Here is an 18,613-nt window from a genome sequence, read left to right on the forward strand (position 1 = left end):
TCCTTAAAAATCACAGACTACCAAAATTCACCCAAGATGAAATAGATAACCTGACTAGCCTTATTACTGTAACAGTTATTGACTGTGACTATTAAAGAAATCTGATTTGCAGTTAGCAGTCTTCTGAAAATGGATTCTCCAGGCTCAAATGGTTTCCTGTTAATTCTGCCAAACATTTGAAGACAAAATAAAACCAATTTTATGTAACCTCTTCCAGAAAACAGAAGAAGAGGAAATGCTTCCCAACTCATTTTATAAGACTGACATTACCATGATGCAAAACTGGGCGGAGACAGGATACTACAGACCCCTGTTTCATGAACAGAGATGCCAAAATCCTCAGCAAAATATCAGTGAATCAAATTCAGCAGTATATAAAAAGAATACTGCGCCATGGCAAGAGGGAATGCAAGGCTAGTTCAATATTTGAAATTCACTCTGTAACCCACTGCATTATCAGTCTGAAGAAAAACCATTTGATAATATCAGCTGATACAGAGAAAACATTTAACAAAATTCAGCATTGATTTATGATTTAAAAGAAAAACTCTCAACAAACTAGACACTGGGAGGATCTTCTTTGCCTTGATAAAGGGCACTGTACAAAAACCTATAGTTAACATCATAATTAATGGTGAAAGACTACATTCTTTCTCTTCAATATTGAGAAAAAGCAGTTGTCCACTCCAACCACCACTATTGAATATTCATACTTAACCAGTGCAATAGGGCAAGGAGAAATAAAGGGAAGTGGGCTGAAGGGGATATAGATTGGGAAGGAAGAAATAAAATTGCTCTAGGTCACAGACATCATTATTATCTATGTAGAAAACCTCAGATAGTCTGCAGAAACATAATCCTTCAAATCCCTAGAATTAACAAGTTTAACAAAGTTGCAGAATACAAAGTCAAAACAAAGTTATTTTTATTCTAATGCTGAATTTCCAATACTTTGGCCACCTGATGTGAAGAACTGACCCATTGGAAAAGACCTTGATGCTGGGCAAGATTGAAGGCAGGAGGAGAAGGGGACGACAGAGGATGAGATGGTTGGATGGCATCACCTACTCAATGGACATGAGTTTGAGTAAGCTCCAGGAGTTGGTGATGGATAGGGAAGCCTGGCGTGCTGCAGTCCATGAGATTGTAGAGAGTTGGACGTGACTGAGCGGCTGAACTGAACTAATAATAAATAGTTAGGAATGCAGAAATTTAAAAAATATATCCAATAGCTCCCAGAAATGTGAAATACAAATTTAGCAAAAATCCATATACAGAATCTTTAGTTAAAAACTACAAAAAAGCAATGAAAACAGAGAAGATCTAAATGATGACATAATAGGATCATGGGATGCAAGATTGAATGTAGTAAAGATGTCATTCTTCCAAAATTTATCTGTAGATTTAATGCATTTCCCATAATATTAGGTTGGTGCAAAAGTAATTGCAGGGTTTGCATTACTGAAGTTTGCTGTTTGATATTGGAATATATTCTGAATAAATGTGGTTATGTTATACATCATTTTAATGCACACTTCTCGCTTTATGGTTTTTTCCTAATGACTTATTACTTGCTGTTTGTTTTATATTTATTTTAGACTATGGAAATGATGTTAGGCAAAAAGCAAATTCAAGCGATTTTCTTGTTTGAGTTCAAAATGGGTCATAAAGCAGGGAAGACAACTCGCAGCATGGATAATGCATTGGGCTTACCAGGTGACTCAGCGGTAAAGAATCTGCCTGTCAATACAGGAGATGCAGGACACTCGAGTTTGATCCTTGGGTCAGGAAGATCCCTTGGAGAAGGGAATGGCAACCCACTCCGTGATTCTTGCCTGGAGAATCCCATGGACAGAGGAGCCTGGTGGGCTACAGTCCATGGGGTCACAAAGAGCCAGACACAATTGAGAACTGAGCAGCAGCAGCAGCATCCTATCGAATAGTCAAAATGTAGTATTAGATCCATTGCATATCTGTGTGAAAAAAGAACATCCATCTAAACCACACAATTCCTACAAAAATTATCTCAAAATGATCATATATTTAAATATTAAATTTTTTTTTTTTTTTTTTTTTTTAGAAAATAAACGAATTGTGACTTTGTTTGGGCAGAAGGCTCTCTGCACTTTGTGTCTTAAGAGTCTTTCATCGTGTGTGTCTGTCCAGTAGATAATTGATGTGTGACCTCAGGGACATCCTTGATATGACTGACCCTTATTGATTGAGCACTCTGACAGACTCTGATCTAACTCAGTCCCTACAACACCTCTGCAGAATAGGTACTATAGTCTTACTGTCTCACTTTTGAGATGAGGGAACAGAAGCACAGAAAGGTAATAAAAATTCCTCGAGAAATTCCCAAGAGCAGCGTAACAACAAATGGCCTGTTCTCTCTCTTCAGACCTGTGCTATCATTAGGCACGACCACCACTCTGTTCTGACATTCTGATACTCCTCATCCTTCTTCAAAATGGAAATCGGTAATTTTTGTGACCCAGACCATCTACTTTTCCTTTCTTTTTCTTTTCCCTCTTGTGTGAGTTTTATTCACAGGCCCTCATCCAGGCCTGTGGTTTTTTGCTTTTGGAAGCTTAGTGTGATTTTTAACCCACCTAAATCTATTTAGTGCCATCTTGTGTCTGCATTGGGTTTTGCAGGAAGGAGCTCATTGATTTTAGTGTGGGCTCTGGTGCAGGGAGATCTAGCTTGAAAGCTTTTGTGTCTGATAATATTCTGACAAACCAGCGTGATCAGAAACTCGAATTCCATTAGATGTGGACTTTCTGGTGCCTTTCTTCCTCCAAAGTGGGCAATTAATAGAACCTTGAAGGAAAACAGATCATGGAGAGAAAACTTACAGAAATTTTCACTTTGACTCCCTTTCCGTAGTGATGCCCTGGCTTGCTGGGCTTTCTGCAATACCAGAGGCCCTGAGAAGTTAGTGGGGAGACTTTAGTTCCTGGCTTTTCAGCCTTGGTAAGGGGGAAGGGTCCCCCAAGGGATGCACCTTCCAGAGACTATAAACAGTCCTCATTGTCTCCCCCTGTGCCATTGATTTAGAAGATGCTAAAGTCTGTGTTAGTTGCTCAGTCGTGTCCGATTCTGAAACCCTATGGACTGTACCCCAACAGCATCTTCTGTCCATGGAATTCTCCAGGCAAGAATACAGGAGTGGGTAGCCTATCCTTTTTCCAGGGGATCTTCCTGAGGCAGATTCTTTACCATCTGAGCCACCAGGGAAGCCTAGCATCTGAATTTGCTTCAACAGTGGAACTCGAATGGGAAAAGGACAGTGATGCAAACTCCTCTTCCCCGGAGGTTTGCCAGTTTGTTTTGGAAGGGAGAGGAGGAAAGAAAAAGAAAAGGGAAAAAATGGGGCAGGAAGTGCTGAATTCTCAGAACTCTTCCATGAAGTGGGAGCTTTATCTTACTGAAGGAGGGAGGGGTATGCTGAGGGGGTAAGCTAGTAAAAAAATTCTAAAAACCAGGAAAAGCACTTAACACTTTGCATTATACAGTTATTTAGTTTCTTCTTGTCTATCTGTTTGCTTTCCCATTAGAGAAGTAATAGGTACTTCTAATGAAAAACAAGGAAAACAAAAAAGTAGAAGAAAATACATCCAAAGAACATATATCCTGTCATAATGCTTAATATATCATGGGGTTTCCTTTCCTTCAATGCTTGAGGATCTTAGTATTTTATTGAATTATATAATGTTTCTCATTTTCTACTTTTTAACTATTTTATCAGAAACAGCTCACCAGTTAGGACATAGCTTTGGTAAATTACTCTGTATGCAGCGTTCTAGTGGATTTTATATATGTGGATGTGTGGATTTTAGTTGATGCTTTGATGTTATAGATGACACTTGGGTGCATATCTTTGCTTCATCCTTTTTCCTCCCTTAACTTAGGGATATGCTTTTAGGATAGATTGCTTAAATCACATTGGCTGAGCAGGAGCTTTGAGAGTACTTTCAGGCTCTGAGTAGAGACATAGGGGAGCCACCTGTCCTGGCTGGAGGTGGACTCAGCCGCTTGGTAGTGATGGAGCTTGGGAGCCCTTTTCAGAGCCTCAGTTTTTCCTCTGTCAGATGGGGGTAATAGTACCTCCTATACAGCCTGGCTCTCGTATTAATAACATATATAAATCCCCGCCCCCCTCAGATCTTGGGACATGGTAGACACTAAATGGTAACTATTGAAACTATTTTTAAAACAATTACAGCACTAAATAGATATATTGCAGGACTTGTACCAGTTTGCCCTGATGCCAGGAATGTGTGAAGTTATTTAACCTCTGCAGCAGTTGATGACTAATCATTTCTTTTAAAAATGTCTTTGATAATTTAAGTAAAAATGCTACCTCACTCTTGTTTTATTTTGTATTTTTATTACAGTAAGAATGAACAACTTTACTATTGTAAACTAGTTTGTCTTCCCTTTTGTCGTTGTTCAGTCACTAAGTCGTGTCCAACTCTTTGTGACCCCGTGGACTGCAGCACGCCCTGCTTCCCTGTCCTTCACCATGTCCCAGAGTTTTCTCAAACTCATGTCCATTGAGTCGGTGATGCCATTCAACCCTCTCATCCTCTGTCACATCCTTCTCCTTTTGCCCTCAATTTTTCCTAGCACCAGGGTCTTTTCCAGTGAGTTGGCTCTTCACATCAGGTGGCCAAAGTATTGGAACATCAACTTCAGCATCAGTCCTTCCAATGAATTTTTAGGATTGACTGGTTTGATTTTGGCTTTTTTATATTGGTGTTTAGTATTTTCTTATCAACTTATAAATCATTTAAACCTTTATCGTATTTGCTGTCATATGTCCATTTATATAGCATTATGTTTTTATATCAAAGTTTGATTTTGTGTATTATGTACTTTTTCTCATCAGGATGAGAATGTGGTTTTAACTGTGATCTCTTCATTATAAATTTTGTAGATGAATTTTTTTTGGCCTGTAATATTTCTTGCAAATAATGAAAGTTTATGTATTAATTTCTAACCATCCTACCTTTCATTATTATTCATGTCTTGTTATATTTTCCTGAAACTCTCCAGCATGGTATTAAATAATCATAGGATTAATGGCATCATTTTAAAATCACTTCTGATTTTAACAGGAGTATCTCTAATGTTTTGCCACCAAATAGAATATTAATCTGGTATTTCCAAAAATATACTGTTTACTGTGTCAAGAATATGTTCAATTAATTGCTTAAAAATTTGAGTTTTTACATATATAAGAACATACTTTTTCTCAGAATGATTATGTGATTTTGTTATCTATTTATTGGATAAAATAATAAATTTTCTGACATAACACATATATTTGTATGCTTAGAATTAGTGTATACTCACATTTCGTGTTTTATTTACTGTTTTTAGTCAACACCATTTCATCTGAACTGCTTCCTACAACCTGCATATAAAGTTGTGTGTGTGTAAAGCATAAAAGAAAGAATATAGGAAAAATATATCAACATGTTAAGAATAATTCTAAGTTATGAGATTATGAATTATTTTCATTTCACACCTCTTACTTTAAGTTTTCTAAAATGAGATATTCTACTATTACCAGGAAAAAAGTGTTGCCAAAAGTGTCAATGCCATGCCAATTAATTATGTCTGAAATAAGATTTAGGAGGTCAGATGTGATTCAATGAAGCCTATTTAGAGTATATAACCTTTGTTTATTGATTTTCTAGACATCAAATTATTTTGAAACTAAGGGAACTGAAAAAATGGAGTTAGTATTTGTTTAAAAAGTGTAATAATATTTTTTATGGATAATGACAATATGTGGTGACTGTATTTTCCTTAACTAAGAATTTATTTGGTGTTGACAAATTTTTTCATGATATCTGACATTTTAAAACCCCCAAATCCTTAGAAAGGATTACAAATAATACTTAAATACATATTTATCTCCTATCTAAGGATTCAGATAAACTTAGGATGGTTCCATAGCATCTGGGACAAGCCTGACCATAGGCTGGGGCACCAGACAGGTTGCTTTGAGAACCTCTTTCCATAACCAGAGGCCATGACCCAGACACCGTCTCATCCATATCTGTGTCCCGTCTGGGACTTCACACAGATATAGAAACTGAAAACATGCATTTATGCATCAAGGCACAGAGAAGCAACAGTCACTGGATTTGGTGCCTTAATTGCATCTTCCAGATGCCAGGAATAGCATTTGTTTCTTCTGTAGTGGTCCACACTTTCTGCAGTGAGATTTTGCTAATTTCAGAGCTCAGGAATCAAATCAGAAGATCAAATCTTCAGATTTGATCATTAACATACAGTGTACTTAAAGTGTGAGAATCTCACTTGACATTATGATCATTGGAGATGTTATTTACTTGCTTCTTTCTCTCTTCTCCTCTTTAGCTTTGGGCCAGATTATGTTGTACGTGGATGGGATGAATGGAGTAATAAACCACAATGAAACCATTCAGTGGCTGTACACTCTCATTGGGTCAAAGGTAAGAGACTATGGTTGAACATTTTATTTGGTTTGTATGTCATACACCTCTCTTTTTGTTGTGCTCTCTGGGATGGTTTTTCAAAAAGAAGTCCTTTATTTAGCTCTGTGCCAGCCCTGTCAGAACACAAACAAGGACTATGATTTTATAGATTAAAAAAAAAATACCCAAATTGCAAAGAACTTATTAATTTTTAATGCATTTTAGTTATTTTCTTTTAAGCTTTTTTTTTTTTTTTTAAGTTTTTGGCTGCCCATGCAGCATATGGGGTCTTAGTTCCCCAACCAGGGATAGAACCTGGCAGTGGAAGGGTCTTAACCACTGAAATAGCAGGGAAGCCCCTTCTCTTAATTTTTAATCAAATACTTTTGGTACCTTTGGTTTTTAGCATTTAATCAAAACATTAGGCAATGGATAGAGCATTAATCTTGCCAGTGGTAAAGCCAATGTGTACGTGCTCAGTCGTGTCTGACTCTTTTTGACCTCATAGACTATAGCCCGCCAGGCTCCTCTGTTCATGGAATTTTCCAGGCATGAAGACTGGAGTGGGTTGACATTCATCTTACCTGCTGTATTTCATGTTTAACACGGTTAGTTACTTAAGTATATATATGTTGCATATATGTATATGCATATTTCTGTATGTATAGATGAAAGAATCTGAGACTGCCTTTCAATTCTGCCATCAATTATAAAAGTGACCAATGTTTACTCACAATTTACCCAGGCGCCATAGTAAGTGCTTTTCAGGCATTATTGCATTTAATACACACGAGGCTACTCTAAGGTAAATAACGTCCCCATTTTGTAGTTGAGGAACTCGTGCTTGGTTATGAAGATCTCTCTAGTTTCCCCCACAGATCTTGGCCTGTGTCTGTCTGGCAGTGCCTTGGCTGTGAGTCCCCGCTTCCTGGGGCCACGGCCCCAAGGAGGAAGATCCGCCATGACACTCGAGGGGTGCTGGAAGCTGAGGGAGCCTCTAGCGTTGCCCTCTCTAGATTCTCAGGTGGGGCCATGAAGGACCTGGCTGGAGGCAGACTTGGAGGAAGTCAGAAGGGATCCCATCTTGAGCAGAAGCCAGTGAATCCAGGCTGGACTGTGGTCAGCCTGTGGCGTGAGGCATCATGGTGGACATCATGGTGATGAGAGTAGGCAGCAAGGTCAAGCGGGGAAGACGTCCAGGGCGTGGGTGGGAAATTTCAACCCGACTTAGACAGCTTCCTGGGGGTCCCTGCAGAACCTGTGGTCATCCCAGGCTTCTCCATCCTTATGTTCCCTGCCACCCTCACTGTGGCGAGCCTGCCGAGGCTGGTGGGCATCAGCCCTGGGCTCTCGGCAGAGTCACAGTCCTTGGTGTGTGATACCCACTGGGTCCCAGGCCCTTGGTTGACCCTCAAATCTTCTGCTCACTTTTCCTTTTCCAGTATTATTTTTAATAGAATCTCCTCTCCCACTTTATAATAGAAGCAGTTATGGTTTTTCTTAGAAGACTGAAAATCTTTTCTTCTCCTTCTCTTTTTTCTTCCTCCCCCTCTTCTTCTCTTTAAACACTTGGCTCCATTTTCTTTGGAAAATGGATGGGCCTTTATTTACAAAGTGCTTTAGGTGACCTTACAAGCTGAATGGCATGGAGGGCCTACTGGGTTGACTTCGCAGGGTGAGGGAAGATATGTATCTCATATCCTGCTTCAGTGTTTTCTGATTTTTCCTCCATTCTGCTGAGTCTCCTTAACCTTCATGCTCACTTGGAAGCTGCTCCTTCCCCTGGGCTCTCTGCATGGTCTCGAGGACCCCAAAAGCTAGGGAGATGGGAGATTTTGCAATGAAAGCTCACTTTATTATGGTCATAATAAAATGCCAACAACCAACCCTATTTAGAAACAGGAATAAAACCTAGCAGCAATGCTTGTTACAGGAAAATTGGCCACCTTTTAGCTCATCACCAGGAAGGAGTAGAGGAAGGGTAAGATCCTGGTGGGGGGAGTGGGAGGGAAAAAAGGACAAGAAAGGCGTGAAGAAGAAGAGAAAAGGAGAAAAGGATGAGAGGAGAGACCAGGACCAGGAAGAAAAAGAGAGGAAAGAAAGGAAATGGCTCCTAATGGAAGTGGCTCCGTCTGCTCAGTAGACGGGAGGAAGGCTCACAGCCTTCAGTGTTGCAGCAGCATCCTGTCGACTTTTCTTAGGCATCGTTCTGCAAGGAAAATAAACACTGGAAAAGGAATATATGGGACATCTTTATTGATTTCTAAATAACATGGGGAAATCATGAAATTCAAAGCCCTCAGGAATGAGATGTTTCCCCTCTCCTTTCCCTGTGCAGCATACGTGGTGTTTGGGACCCTGGGCATCTCTCTCAGGCAGGGCATTTGCCTCCCACACCCAGGCACTCGGAGCATCGGCACTGATAGATCGCTGCTGGATCCTTCTTCCATCTTTCATTTTCCCTACAATGGTCTCCAGCTCCTGTGTTCAATACCAGACCAGGCACTATGTGGAGAAGAAAATAGAGCCAAGGCTCAGCCTAAGCCTTGGGGCTGTTGGTGTTGTTGGAAAGGGGACGGTGGGTGCTGCTCGGAGCCTGTGTCCACTCTGTGATGTCAGAGGAAGGTCTCAGCTGACCCTGCAAGGAGTGCTCAGTTTCAGACGACTGGCTGAAAGTCAACAGGGGCAGCAGCCCCCAAGTGCAGGTCTAATGAGATCACTTCTTTACAAAACCAGTATGGTAGCCTCAACACTCCCCCTCACCTCATGCCTGGAGAATGAGCTCTCTACCAAGAACAGGTGAACCAACATCAAATCCTTAAGTTTTGAGAGGGAAGCCTCAGCCTCTCCTTTAACATACAGCTTGGGCGGTATGGCCACAGAGGTTTTCCTGATTCAAATTAAATTAAGAAATAAGGAAAGCCAGGGGTCCTAGGTTTTTCTTTTGACTAAGATTTCTCAGAACCTGAAGAACAGGAACCCTGAGGTCCTGTTGTTTGTGCCTTAAACAGGCACAGAGTTGATGTTGGAATCCTGGGTTAGAGAAACCTTGCCATCCTGTTCTCATAATTCTTCATTTTCCTTCCATGAAAGGCAACAAGATGTGTCTGCCAGCGGGCCGTTATGCAATATTTGCAGGTATTTGAGTCTCATAACCAGAGGAGGAAACGATCCATTTGCAGCCAAATAATTATGTTTTAAAAGAAAGAAAAAGTGTTTTCAATAATATGTTTCATTCTGTTTACAAAAATCCATCTTTAAACTTCCCAGTCAGAAGCAGATGCTAACCTCATGACTTTTCATAAATATGGATTTTTTTTCCCTCTTCATATATCTGGAAGTCTCATTAACTGGGGTAAGGTGATTCAGCTTGTACAGTATAACCTTTAGTTATTATCAAACAGAGAATCTGTTTTTCTTTATCTGTATGGATCGCCTTCTGGCCATGGGGGAGGCCCCAGTAGCCCATAACCTCCTTGTAGGTTTCATGACCTCCTGATATTGTCATGAAACCTGCCCTTTCTATGTTGCTGTCGCTGCATTTTTCTGTCAGCCCCATTGCAGCTCATTCTTCCAGCTGTGTCCCAAATTTCTGGTCACAGATCTCCAGACTTACTTTGTGCTGTGTGGGGATGGCCCTGCATCCTGACTGCCACGTGGCATAGCTGCTAAACCTGAGTCAAGGGGAGCTCTGGCCACAAGGCCCTTGTCTCTTTCTCTCTCTCACACATACACACATACACACACACACACACACACACACACACACACACACACGTTCTTATACACCTTAGAGAGCCATGCTCCCCACTCCCACAACAAATACACACACACACACACACACACACACACACACTGGGGACACTGCTCAAAGTTTCTTTTTAGGACAGTAAGATGGTGAGAAGTAACACTGGGGATGTAAGATGGAGGTGTAGGGAGAAGAAATTGACAGGGATAGGGAGCTAGGGACCTAGCATGCTATCAAAGCCCTGAGGTAGTGAGACCTGGCTAAGAATTGCAGCAGAAACTGATGAAACTCTGGAGACATTTTGTAGAATAGCTTCCTAGGACTGGGTTTCTGCATGCAGAAAAACAGCATGAAGAATCAAAGCGAGGGTCATAGTTTTGAACCTGGGCAGCTATGACTATGGCATTGCCTCCAGCAGAAGTAGGCGTGGTGGTGGTGGTGCTTAGTCGCTCAGTCATGTCTGACTGTGACCCCATGGACTGTAGCCTGCCAGGCTTCTCTGTCTATGGGATTTTCCTGGTAGGAATACTAGAGTGGATTGCCATTTTCTCTTCCAGGGGATCTTCCTGACCCAGGGATCGAACCTGAGTCTCCGCGTTGCAGGTGAATTCTTAACAATTGAGCCACAGGGCATTACCCCAGCAGGAAGAGAAAATTTGGCAGTTGGGCTTCAGTAGCTGGAAAGCTTTGACATACTGGGTAAGATGAAGGCAGTGTCCCTCAGGAGAGCTAAACAGGTGTATCCACGGTGCCAGGAAGTGCTGGCTGGTTGTAAAGTAGAGGAGGTTTCGTGAACCCTCTGGTCATGGTCATTGGCATGTCACTGCCAGTGTGATCTGCTCAGATGACCCACAGGTGGGTGAGATCTGAAGTGCTTTTTCATTTTTAATTTTTTTGGTTAATTGTTTTGAGATAATTGTATGTTCACATATCATTGTTAGAAATAATACCTAGAGATCCTGTGTAATCTTTACCCCGCTTTCTCCAAAGATAACATCCTGCAATACTGTACTACAGCATCGCAAATCAGGCAGTTGAGGGTTTGGTACAGTCAAGAGACAGAACGTGTCCATCACCAACAGGAGTCCGAATATCACTTGCCTCCTATTCCCACCCCAGCCTAAATCTCTGGCAACCATTAACCTGTTCTTCATTTCTATACTCTGGTGATTTCAACAAGGTTATATGGAAGGTAGGGGCCACAGCATGTAACCTTTTGGAGTTAGCTTTTTTTCACTCAGCATAATTATCTGGAGTCTCACTGAAGCGCTTTTTGAGTAATATAATATCAAATAGAATTCTAGCCTTGGAGAGATGGCAAAATCTTGTTTAAGATGTTCCTGACATTCACCAGCCACACTCCTGATACTTCAGCAGAGCAAGTGCTATTTCCCTCAAACTGCCTTTACTGGACACTGGAACTGTGGGAAAGCCTTACCTGTGGGGACCCACCTCCACCTCTCTGTCATTAACCAAATGCTTTGCACTGCTTTCTGGAATAACACACACTCACTTCCCCATGGAAATACTCTTAAAGTATTTAAAGACAGATATTATGCCATCTTGACTCATTGGAAAAGACCCTGATGCTGGGAAAGATTGAAAGCAGGAGGAGAAGGGGATGACAGAGGATGATGAGATGGTGGGATGGCATCACCAACTCTATGGACATGAGTTTGAGTGAACTCTGGGAGTTGGTGATGGACAGGGAGGCCTGGCATGCTGCAGTGCATGGGGTTGCAAAGAGTCAGACACGACTGAGTGACTGAACTGAACTGATTATGCCATCCTGTCCAAGTTAAATTTGATGGTTTCCACAGACAGTCCTTGGGGATATAGTTTGTAGTTCCTCGTTGTGCGGGGTAGCAGTTTCTCTGTCCAGCTAGTACAAAGGATCTTACTTTGGTAAGATCCCAGAATACAGTGTCCCCCTTCTATAAATCCCACCTCTGCGTTCAGCGGCAGTCCTGGGTGCTAGCTCCAATCAAACTAATAATTCACTAAACCTCCTAGGTTTTGTTTTGTTTTTCACTTATTTACATTTGCCAATTTCTTCCATTCTGCATCTCTGTGATTGTTTAACACCTAAATGTGGAGCTTTGATTTTTTTCCCATTAATTTCAGGCTAGAGTTCCAACCTCAAGATCATATTCACTCAGGAAAGGAAAGCTTTAGGCTTTAAATGCTTTTTACTTCCAGCATTTCCATTTGATTCTTATAGTTTTCCTTTGCTGAAATTTATCATCTGTTTATGCATGGTGTATACCTTTTCCATTAGTCTTTAACATTTTAATCATTGTGAATTTTATAGTTCCAATATTGAGCCAAATCTATTGATGGCTTTGTTTCTTGTTAGAAAGGGTGGGGAATTGGGACTTTTTTATACATCTTGTGATTTTTTGTTGAAAGCTTGGTATGTATGGGATAGTATAGGCTAACGTAGGTAGTATTTATGCCTATAAATGGGCACATCTCTAATACTAAGCTATTAGAGTAGAGAGGTTTTCAGTTTTCTCTCAGGGGAGCTTGGGTTTTGCTGTTGCTGTAGTATTTTCCTTTACCACCCTTTCCAAGTTCTTTTAAGTAATTGTGCTTGAGGTGAGAACTGGCTTGCTAGAGAGTTTTTCTCAATGTTACCTTTTCACTGTGAGCTTTAAACATTTTCTACGCATCTGAGTCTCAGAGGGAGGTCAATCTCCATGCTCCTGCCTCTCTCCAAGTGGAACCTGCTATGGCCTGGTGCTTCCAGAACTGAACTTTCTCTGTTGCCTTTGTTTCCCACATTGGTCTTCAGCAAGGTCATATGCCTAATATTAATTACACAGTCATTAAATGTTAGGTTTTTGAAATACTACAATAATACAGGAAAATACTGTAGGAAAATTAGAAGGAAATGTACAAAGTTTAAAATCCTTATGTAATAGCACTTCAGGTGATTTTTACTTTATTTTTGTATTTCTAAAGTTTGGTATAAAGAGAATATTATTACTCTTAGAATCATAAAAAAATCAGTAAAAATTTTAAAAGGTTATTTTTTAATATCAAGATTTCATACTACAGCAGTAAACTGGGTCTTGGGGTGGGACTGTCTCAGTGGTCCTGTCCCTCCCTCCGTGGTAGGAGAACTCTAAAAGGTCTCTCCTGAGGGATGTGTTCTTGCCCCTGTCCCAGAAACACAAAGTCTTATTCTTTTCCCTTCTACTACCCTACCTGTGCTTCTGGGGCAACAAGATTTGCTGCCCTTCCCTGCAGCTTACGGCTTTTGTGTCACAGAGGAGAAGACTCGGGATGTGGTTTCCTGCCTGTCCAGGTAGTCTGTGGCTGCTCCCTTCCTCCTATGGGTTGTTTGCTGTTGTTCTTGACCCTAGAGTGCAGGCTCAGGAGCTGTGGTACCTGGGCTCAGTTGCTTCATGGCATGTGGAGTCTTCCCAGACCAGGGATCAAACCGGCGTCCCCTACATTGGCAGGCAGATTCTTAACCTCTTGACCAACCAAATTCCATGTTTTAATACAGGTTCAATTTGGGGCTTCCTCGATAGCTCAGTTGGTAAAGAATCCACTGCAATGCAGGAGACGCTGGTTTGATTCCTGGGTCGGGAATATCTACTGGAGAAGGGATAGGCTACCCATTCCAGTATTCTTGGACTTCCCTTGTGGCTCAGCTGGTAAAGAATCCGCCTGCAATGTGGGAGACCTGGATTTGATCCCTAGGTTGGGAACATCCTCTGGAGAAGGGAAAGGCTACCCAGTCCAGTATTCTGGCCTGGAGAATTCCATGGACTGTGTAGTCCGTGGGGTCGCAAAGAGTCGGACATGACTGAGTGACTTTCACTCACTCAATCAAGTAATATTTGTGTCAGAGATATTATGGATACAAAGAGCCACTCTCCCCTTTATGGGTATTGCTCTTCTACTGGTTATTTGGCTCCATACACCCAGAAATCCCTGGAGGAGGAAATAGCAACTCACTCCAGCATCCTTGCCTAGAGAATCTCATAGACTGGAGTGCCTGGCATTCTATAGTCTATGGGGTCAGAAAGAGTCGGACATGACTGAGCAACTGAGCACATAGGCACACACCCAGAAAACTAATTCTCACTGATTTGATCTCCTGGATACCCCCATAATCTAAGTGGAAGAAAAAGAAAAAAAGAGGAAATTTTACTAGTCATTGTTTGGGGGGAATTTACTAGTCGTTGAAACCAGAGGTTGGAGTCACACCTTAAAGGAACCAGCACACTGAGGGGACCCCAAGATCCAGAATGGGTCCCCAGCCACAGGGCTGGAACAGCTTTTTTTTTTCATTCCACTCTGAGATGATTAACTTCAGGGAGCTGATTTGTGGTAGGAACCACAACTCTCCAAAGGCTTATTGATAAACCAGAACTGCAGCTTACAAATTTACATAGTCAAGATCCCTTATGAATGCAACTGGGAGGAAACAGGAATGAAGTGGGACTCTGACCCTTCTTCCCTTTGGGGGCATGTGGCCAAGCACTTGCAGCTGTGTTCCCTCTTCTGGGAAATGGGTGGCTCTAATATGGAAGAACATCTGGAATGATGTAAAAGCTTCACTGTAGCCGATGTGCTGTTCCTTGGACAGAGATGTTCTAGGAGAGTTGGGTGAATAGGACGACTGCAAAAAGCATAAGCTTCCAGGAGCCCGCTGGGAGCAGCCCTACCAGCTCAGGTCATCCTTTGCCAGCACTGCTGACCCCATCCCTGCAGCCTCTCTCTACCTGCCAGTACTCATCTGCCAGCCCTTCTCCGTCCACTCTAAGGAGACGACAGCTGACCACCACACTCTGGCTGACAGCACTTTCACCATTCCTGAGCTTGGCAGTTGTCCACTGTCATGTTTCCAGGGCTGGTTATTTACATAAGAAAGTTATTCAGCTTTGATCAATAACCTCAGATATGCAGATGACACCACCCTTATGGCAGAAAGTGAAGAGGAACTCAAAAGCCTCTTGATGAAAGTGAAAGAGGAGAGTGAAAAACTTGGCTTAAAGCTCAACATTCAGAAAACTAAGATCATGGCATCTGGTCCCATCACTTCATGGGAAATAGATGGGGAAAAAGTGGAAACAGTGTCAGACTTTATTTTTGGGGGGCTGCAAAATCACTGCAGATAGTGATTGCAACCATGAAATTAGAAGACGCTTACTCCTTGGAAGGAAAGTTATGACCAACCTAGATAGCATATTCAAAAGCAGAGACATTACTTTGTCAACAAAGGTCTGTCTAGTCAAGGCTATGGTTTTTCCAGTGGTCATGTATGGATGTGAGAGTTGGACTATAAAGAAAGCTGAGCACCAAAGAATTGATGCTTTTGAACTGTGGTGTTGGAGAAGACTCTTGAGAGTCCCTTGGATTGCAAGGAGATCCAACCAGACCATCCTAAAGGAGATCAGTCCTGGGTGTTCATTGGAAGGACTGATGCTAAAGCTGAAACTCCAGTACTTTGGCCACCTGATGCGAAGAGCTGACTCATTTGAAAAGACCCTGATGCTGGGAGGGATTGGGGGCAGAAGAAAGGGGACAACAGAAGATGAGATGGCTGGATGGCATCACCAACTCGACGGACATGAGTTTGGGTGAACTCCGGGAGTTGGTGATGAACAGGGAGGCCTGGCGGGCTGTGATTCATGGGGTCGCAAAGAGGCGGACATGACTGAGCAACTGAACTGGGCTGAACTGAACTGATTACTCAAAGAAGAATACCCACTCCAGTACTCTTGCCTGGAAGGTTCCATGGATGGAGGAGCCTGGTGGCTACAGTGCATGGGGTCAGGAAGAGTAGGACACGACTGAGCGACTTCCTTTTCATTTTTCACTTTCCTGCATTGAAGAAGGAAATGGCAACCCACTAACCCACTCCAGTGTTCTTGCCTGGAGAATCCCAAGGACAGAGGAGCCTGGTGGGCTGCTGTCTATGGGGTCGCACAGAGTTGGACACGACTGAAGCGACTTAGCAGCAGCAGCAGCAGAAGAGAAGAATATGTGTCCCATTTGCCCGTGGCTTATGTTTTTGCACCAGAGGGAAAGCTGGGGTACTCTATAGTATGGTAGAAATCAGATTAGCCTTGGTTTTCTTCGACTTCCTCTAGAAGTTAGCTGTATGACGAGTCACAGAGTCTTCTGGACCAGGAGGTTTTGTATCTGAAGCTGCGGATAAGCACCCACTCTGGTTGATTTCCCCCCTTCATTTTGAAGGTACTGTGGCGGTGTTCCCTAAGGCAGTATTTTAGTGCACGGTTTTGGTAGTGCTTTCAGTTCAGTTCAGTCGCTCAGTCGTGTCCGACTCTTTGTGACCTCATCAACCGCAGCATGCCAGGCCTCCCTGTCCATCACCAACTCCCAGAGTCCACCCAAACCCATGTCCATTTAGTTGGTGATGCCATCCAGCTATCTCATCCTCTGTCGTCCCCTTCTCCTCCTGCCCTCAATCCCTCCCAGCATCAGGGTTTTTTCAAATGAGTTAGCTCTTCGCATCAGGTGGCCAAAGTATTGGAGTTTCAGCTTCAAAATCAGTCCTACCAATGAACACCCAGGACTGATCTCCTTTAGGATGGACTGGTTGGATCTCCTTGCAGTCCAAGGGACTCTCAAGAGTCTTCTCCAACATCACAGTTCAAAAGCATCAATTCTTCGGCACTCAGCTTTCTTCACAGTCCAACTCTCACATCTGTACATGACCACTGGAAAAACCATAGCCTTGACTAGACTGACCTTTGTTGGCAAAGTAATGTCTCTGCTTTTTAATATACTATCTAGGCTGGTCATAACTTTCCTTCCAAGGAATAAGTGTCTTTTAATTTCATGGCTGCAATCACCATCTGCAGTGATTTTGGAACCCAAAAAAATAAAGTCAGCCACTGTTTCCACTGTTTCTCCATCTATTTCCCATGAAGTGATGGGATTGGATACCATGATCTTCATTTTCTAAATGTTGAGTTTTAAGCCAAGTTTTTCACTCTCCTCTTCCACTTTCATCAAGAGGCTTTTTAGTTCCTCTTCACTTTCTGCCATAAGGGTGGCGTCATCTGCATATCTGAGATTATTGATATTGGGTGAAGTGCTTAGATAACAACAATAGATTTATGTTACCTGTTATCAGCTAACTCTTCATAGTTACACTGAGGAATGTATCCCAAAGGAAATTTAGCAAGTGGATGTTTTTTGGTCTTATTCACTTTTAGACATTATTCTTTACAGAAACCTCCAGGTAAGCCCCAGTACTTTATCTCAATAGATACAGCATTATTTACTATTTTGACATTTATTTGAATTATTTTTGAATTTTTGTTTTTGTTGTTCAGTTGCTACATCGTGTCCACCTCTTTGCAACCCCGGACTATAGCATGCCAGGCTCCTCTGCCCTCCAGTATCTCCTGGAGCTTGCTCAAACTCATGTCCATTGAGTTGGTGATGCCATCCAACCATCTCGACCTCTGCTGGTGCCTCCTGCTTTTGCTTTCCATCCTTCCCAGTATCAGGGTCTTTATTTTTGAATAGTCTTCTGTATTTGACATTCTGCAAGATTTTCTGACAGCAAGTAGTAAAAGTTTGAGGGGTTCCCAGCCCCACAATTGGCTGCTCCATTAATCACCAAGTTGGTCCCCTTTCTGCAAATTGCATTGGATCATACATGGGTTGGCCATTAGGCCCTGAAGTCATAGCACATGGGTTTGATGTGAGTGGCTTCCTGTCCTGGCAGGTGTGCCAACTTTGGGGTCTGCACCTCTCCCCCTTTGACACCTGAAAGCCTTGGCTCAGAAGTTTGGACTCAGGGAGTGTATCTTGGCCTATACTTTATTTCTGATAAGATCAACCTCATTCTTATGATGACAGCACAAAAGGGGAGAGATTTGAACCCCAAGATGTCTGAGGGCCCATTCTGAGCTTTTTGCTTAGGAATTCTGAGCTTGAGTATATGTCTTTGGAATAAAGCATTTAAAAGAAGTTTGATAAATATCTTAAGTCACTTGAATTTTGTTGTTGTTCTTGTTAAAATATTCAGTATATTCTTAGTTCTGGTTAGCTTGTAAACAGTGTGGCAAAGCTTTGCAGATCAAGTTACCCTCCAATTTCTAATTCAGTTTTAATAACCAGCATCCACTTCTATAACATGCTTTTTTTAGTGGAAAATGAAACAGAGTGAAGCATGTCTTTCAAACCCCCTTTATAATTTAAATCCTTTGGTTTGGAAATTGTTTTCTTTCTATGGTTGCTGAATTTTTAAAAGAGTAGGAATTTGGAGACTTGGGGGAATACTTTGATTTCTACTTCATAAGCAATGTATTTGACCTGCTAAGTGAAGTTCTTGGTCTTCTCTAAGTGCCATAAAACGTGAAGGGAGTTCCAGTTTGCTTTTTTATTTGTTTACTTC

At 41.9% G+C, this 18,613-nt stretch overlaps 1 protein-coding gene across 11 annotated transcripts in view; it reads left to right on the forward strand.

Moving 5' to 3' along the window:
- Positions 1–18,613, forward strand: part of FHOD3 (formin homology 2 domain containing 3) — a 521,378-nt gene that overhangs the window by 305,175 nt on the left and 197,590 nt on the right. For all 11 annotated transcript variants that reach the window (XM_044934658.2, XM_044934661.2, XM_044934659.2 and 8 more), the window contains one exon: positions 6,397–6,491. In XM_044934658.2, coding sequence (XP_044790593.2) covers positions 6,397–6,491 — 95 coding nt within the window. The remainder of the gene's footprint in view (positions 1–6,396; positions 6,492–18,613) is intronic.

The sequence above is a fragment of the Bubalus bubalis genome, chromosome 22, assembly GCF_019923935.1.
Source record: "Bubalus bubalis isolate 160015118507 breed Murrah chromosome 22, NDDB_SH_1, whole genome shotgun sequence".
Classification (NCBI taxonomy): Eukaryota; Metazoa; Chordata; class Mammalia; order Artiodactyla; family Bovidae; genus Bubalus; species Bubalus bubalis.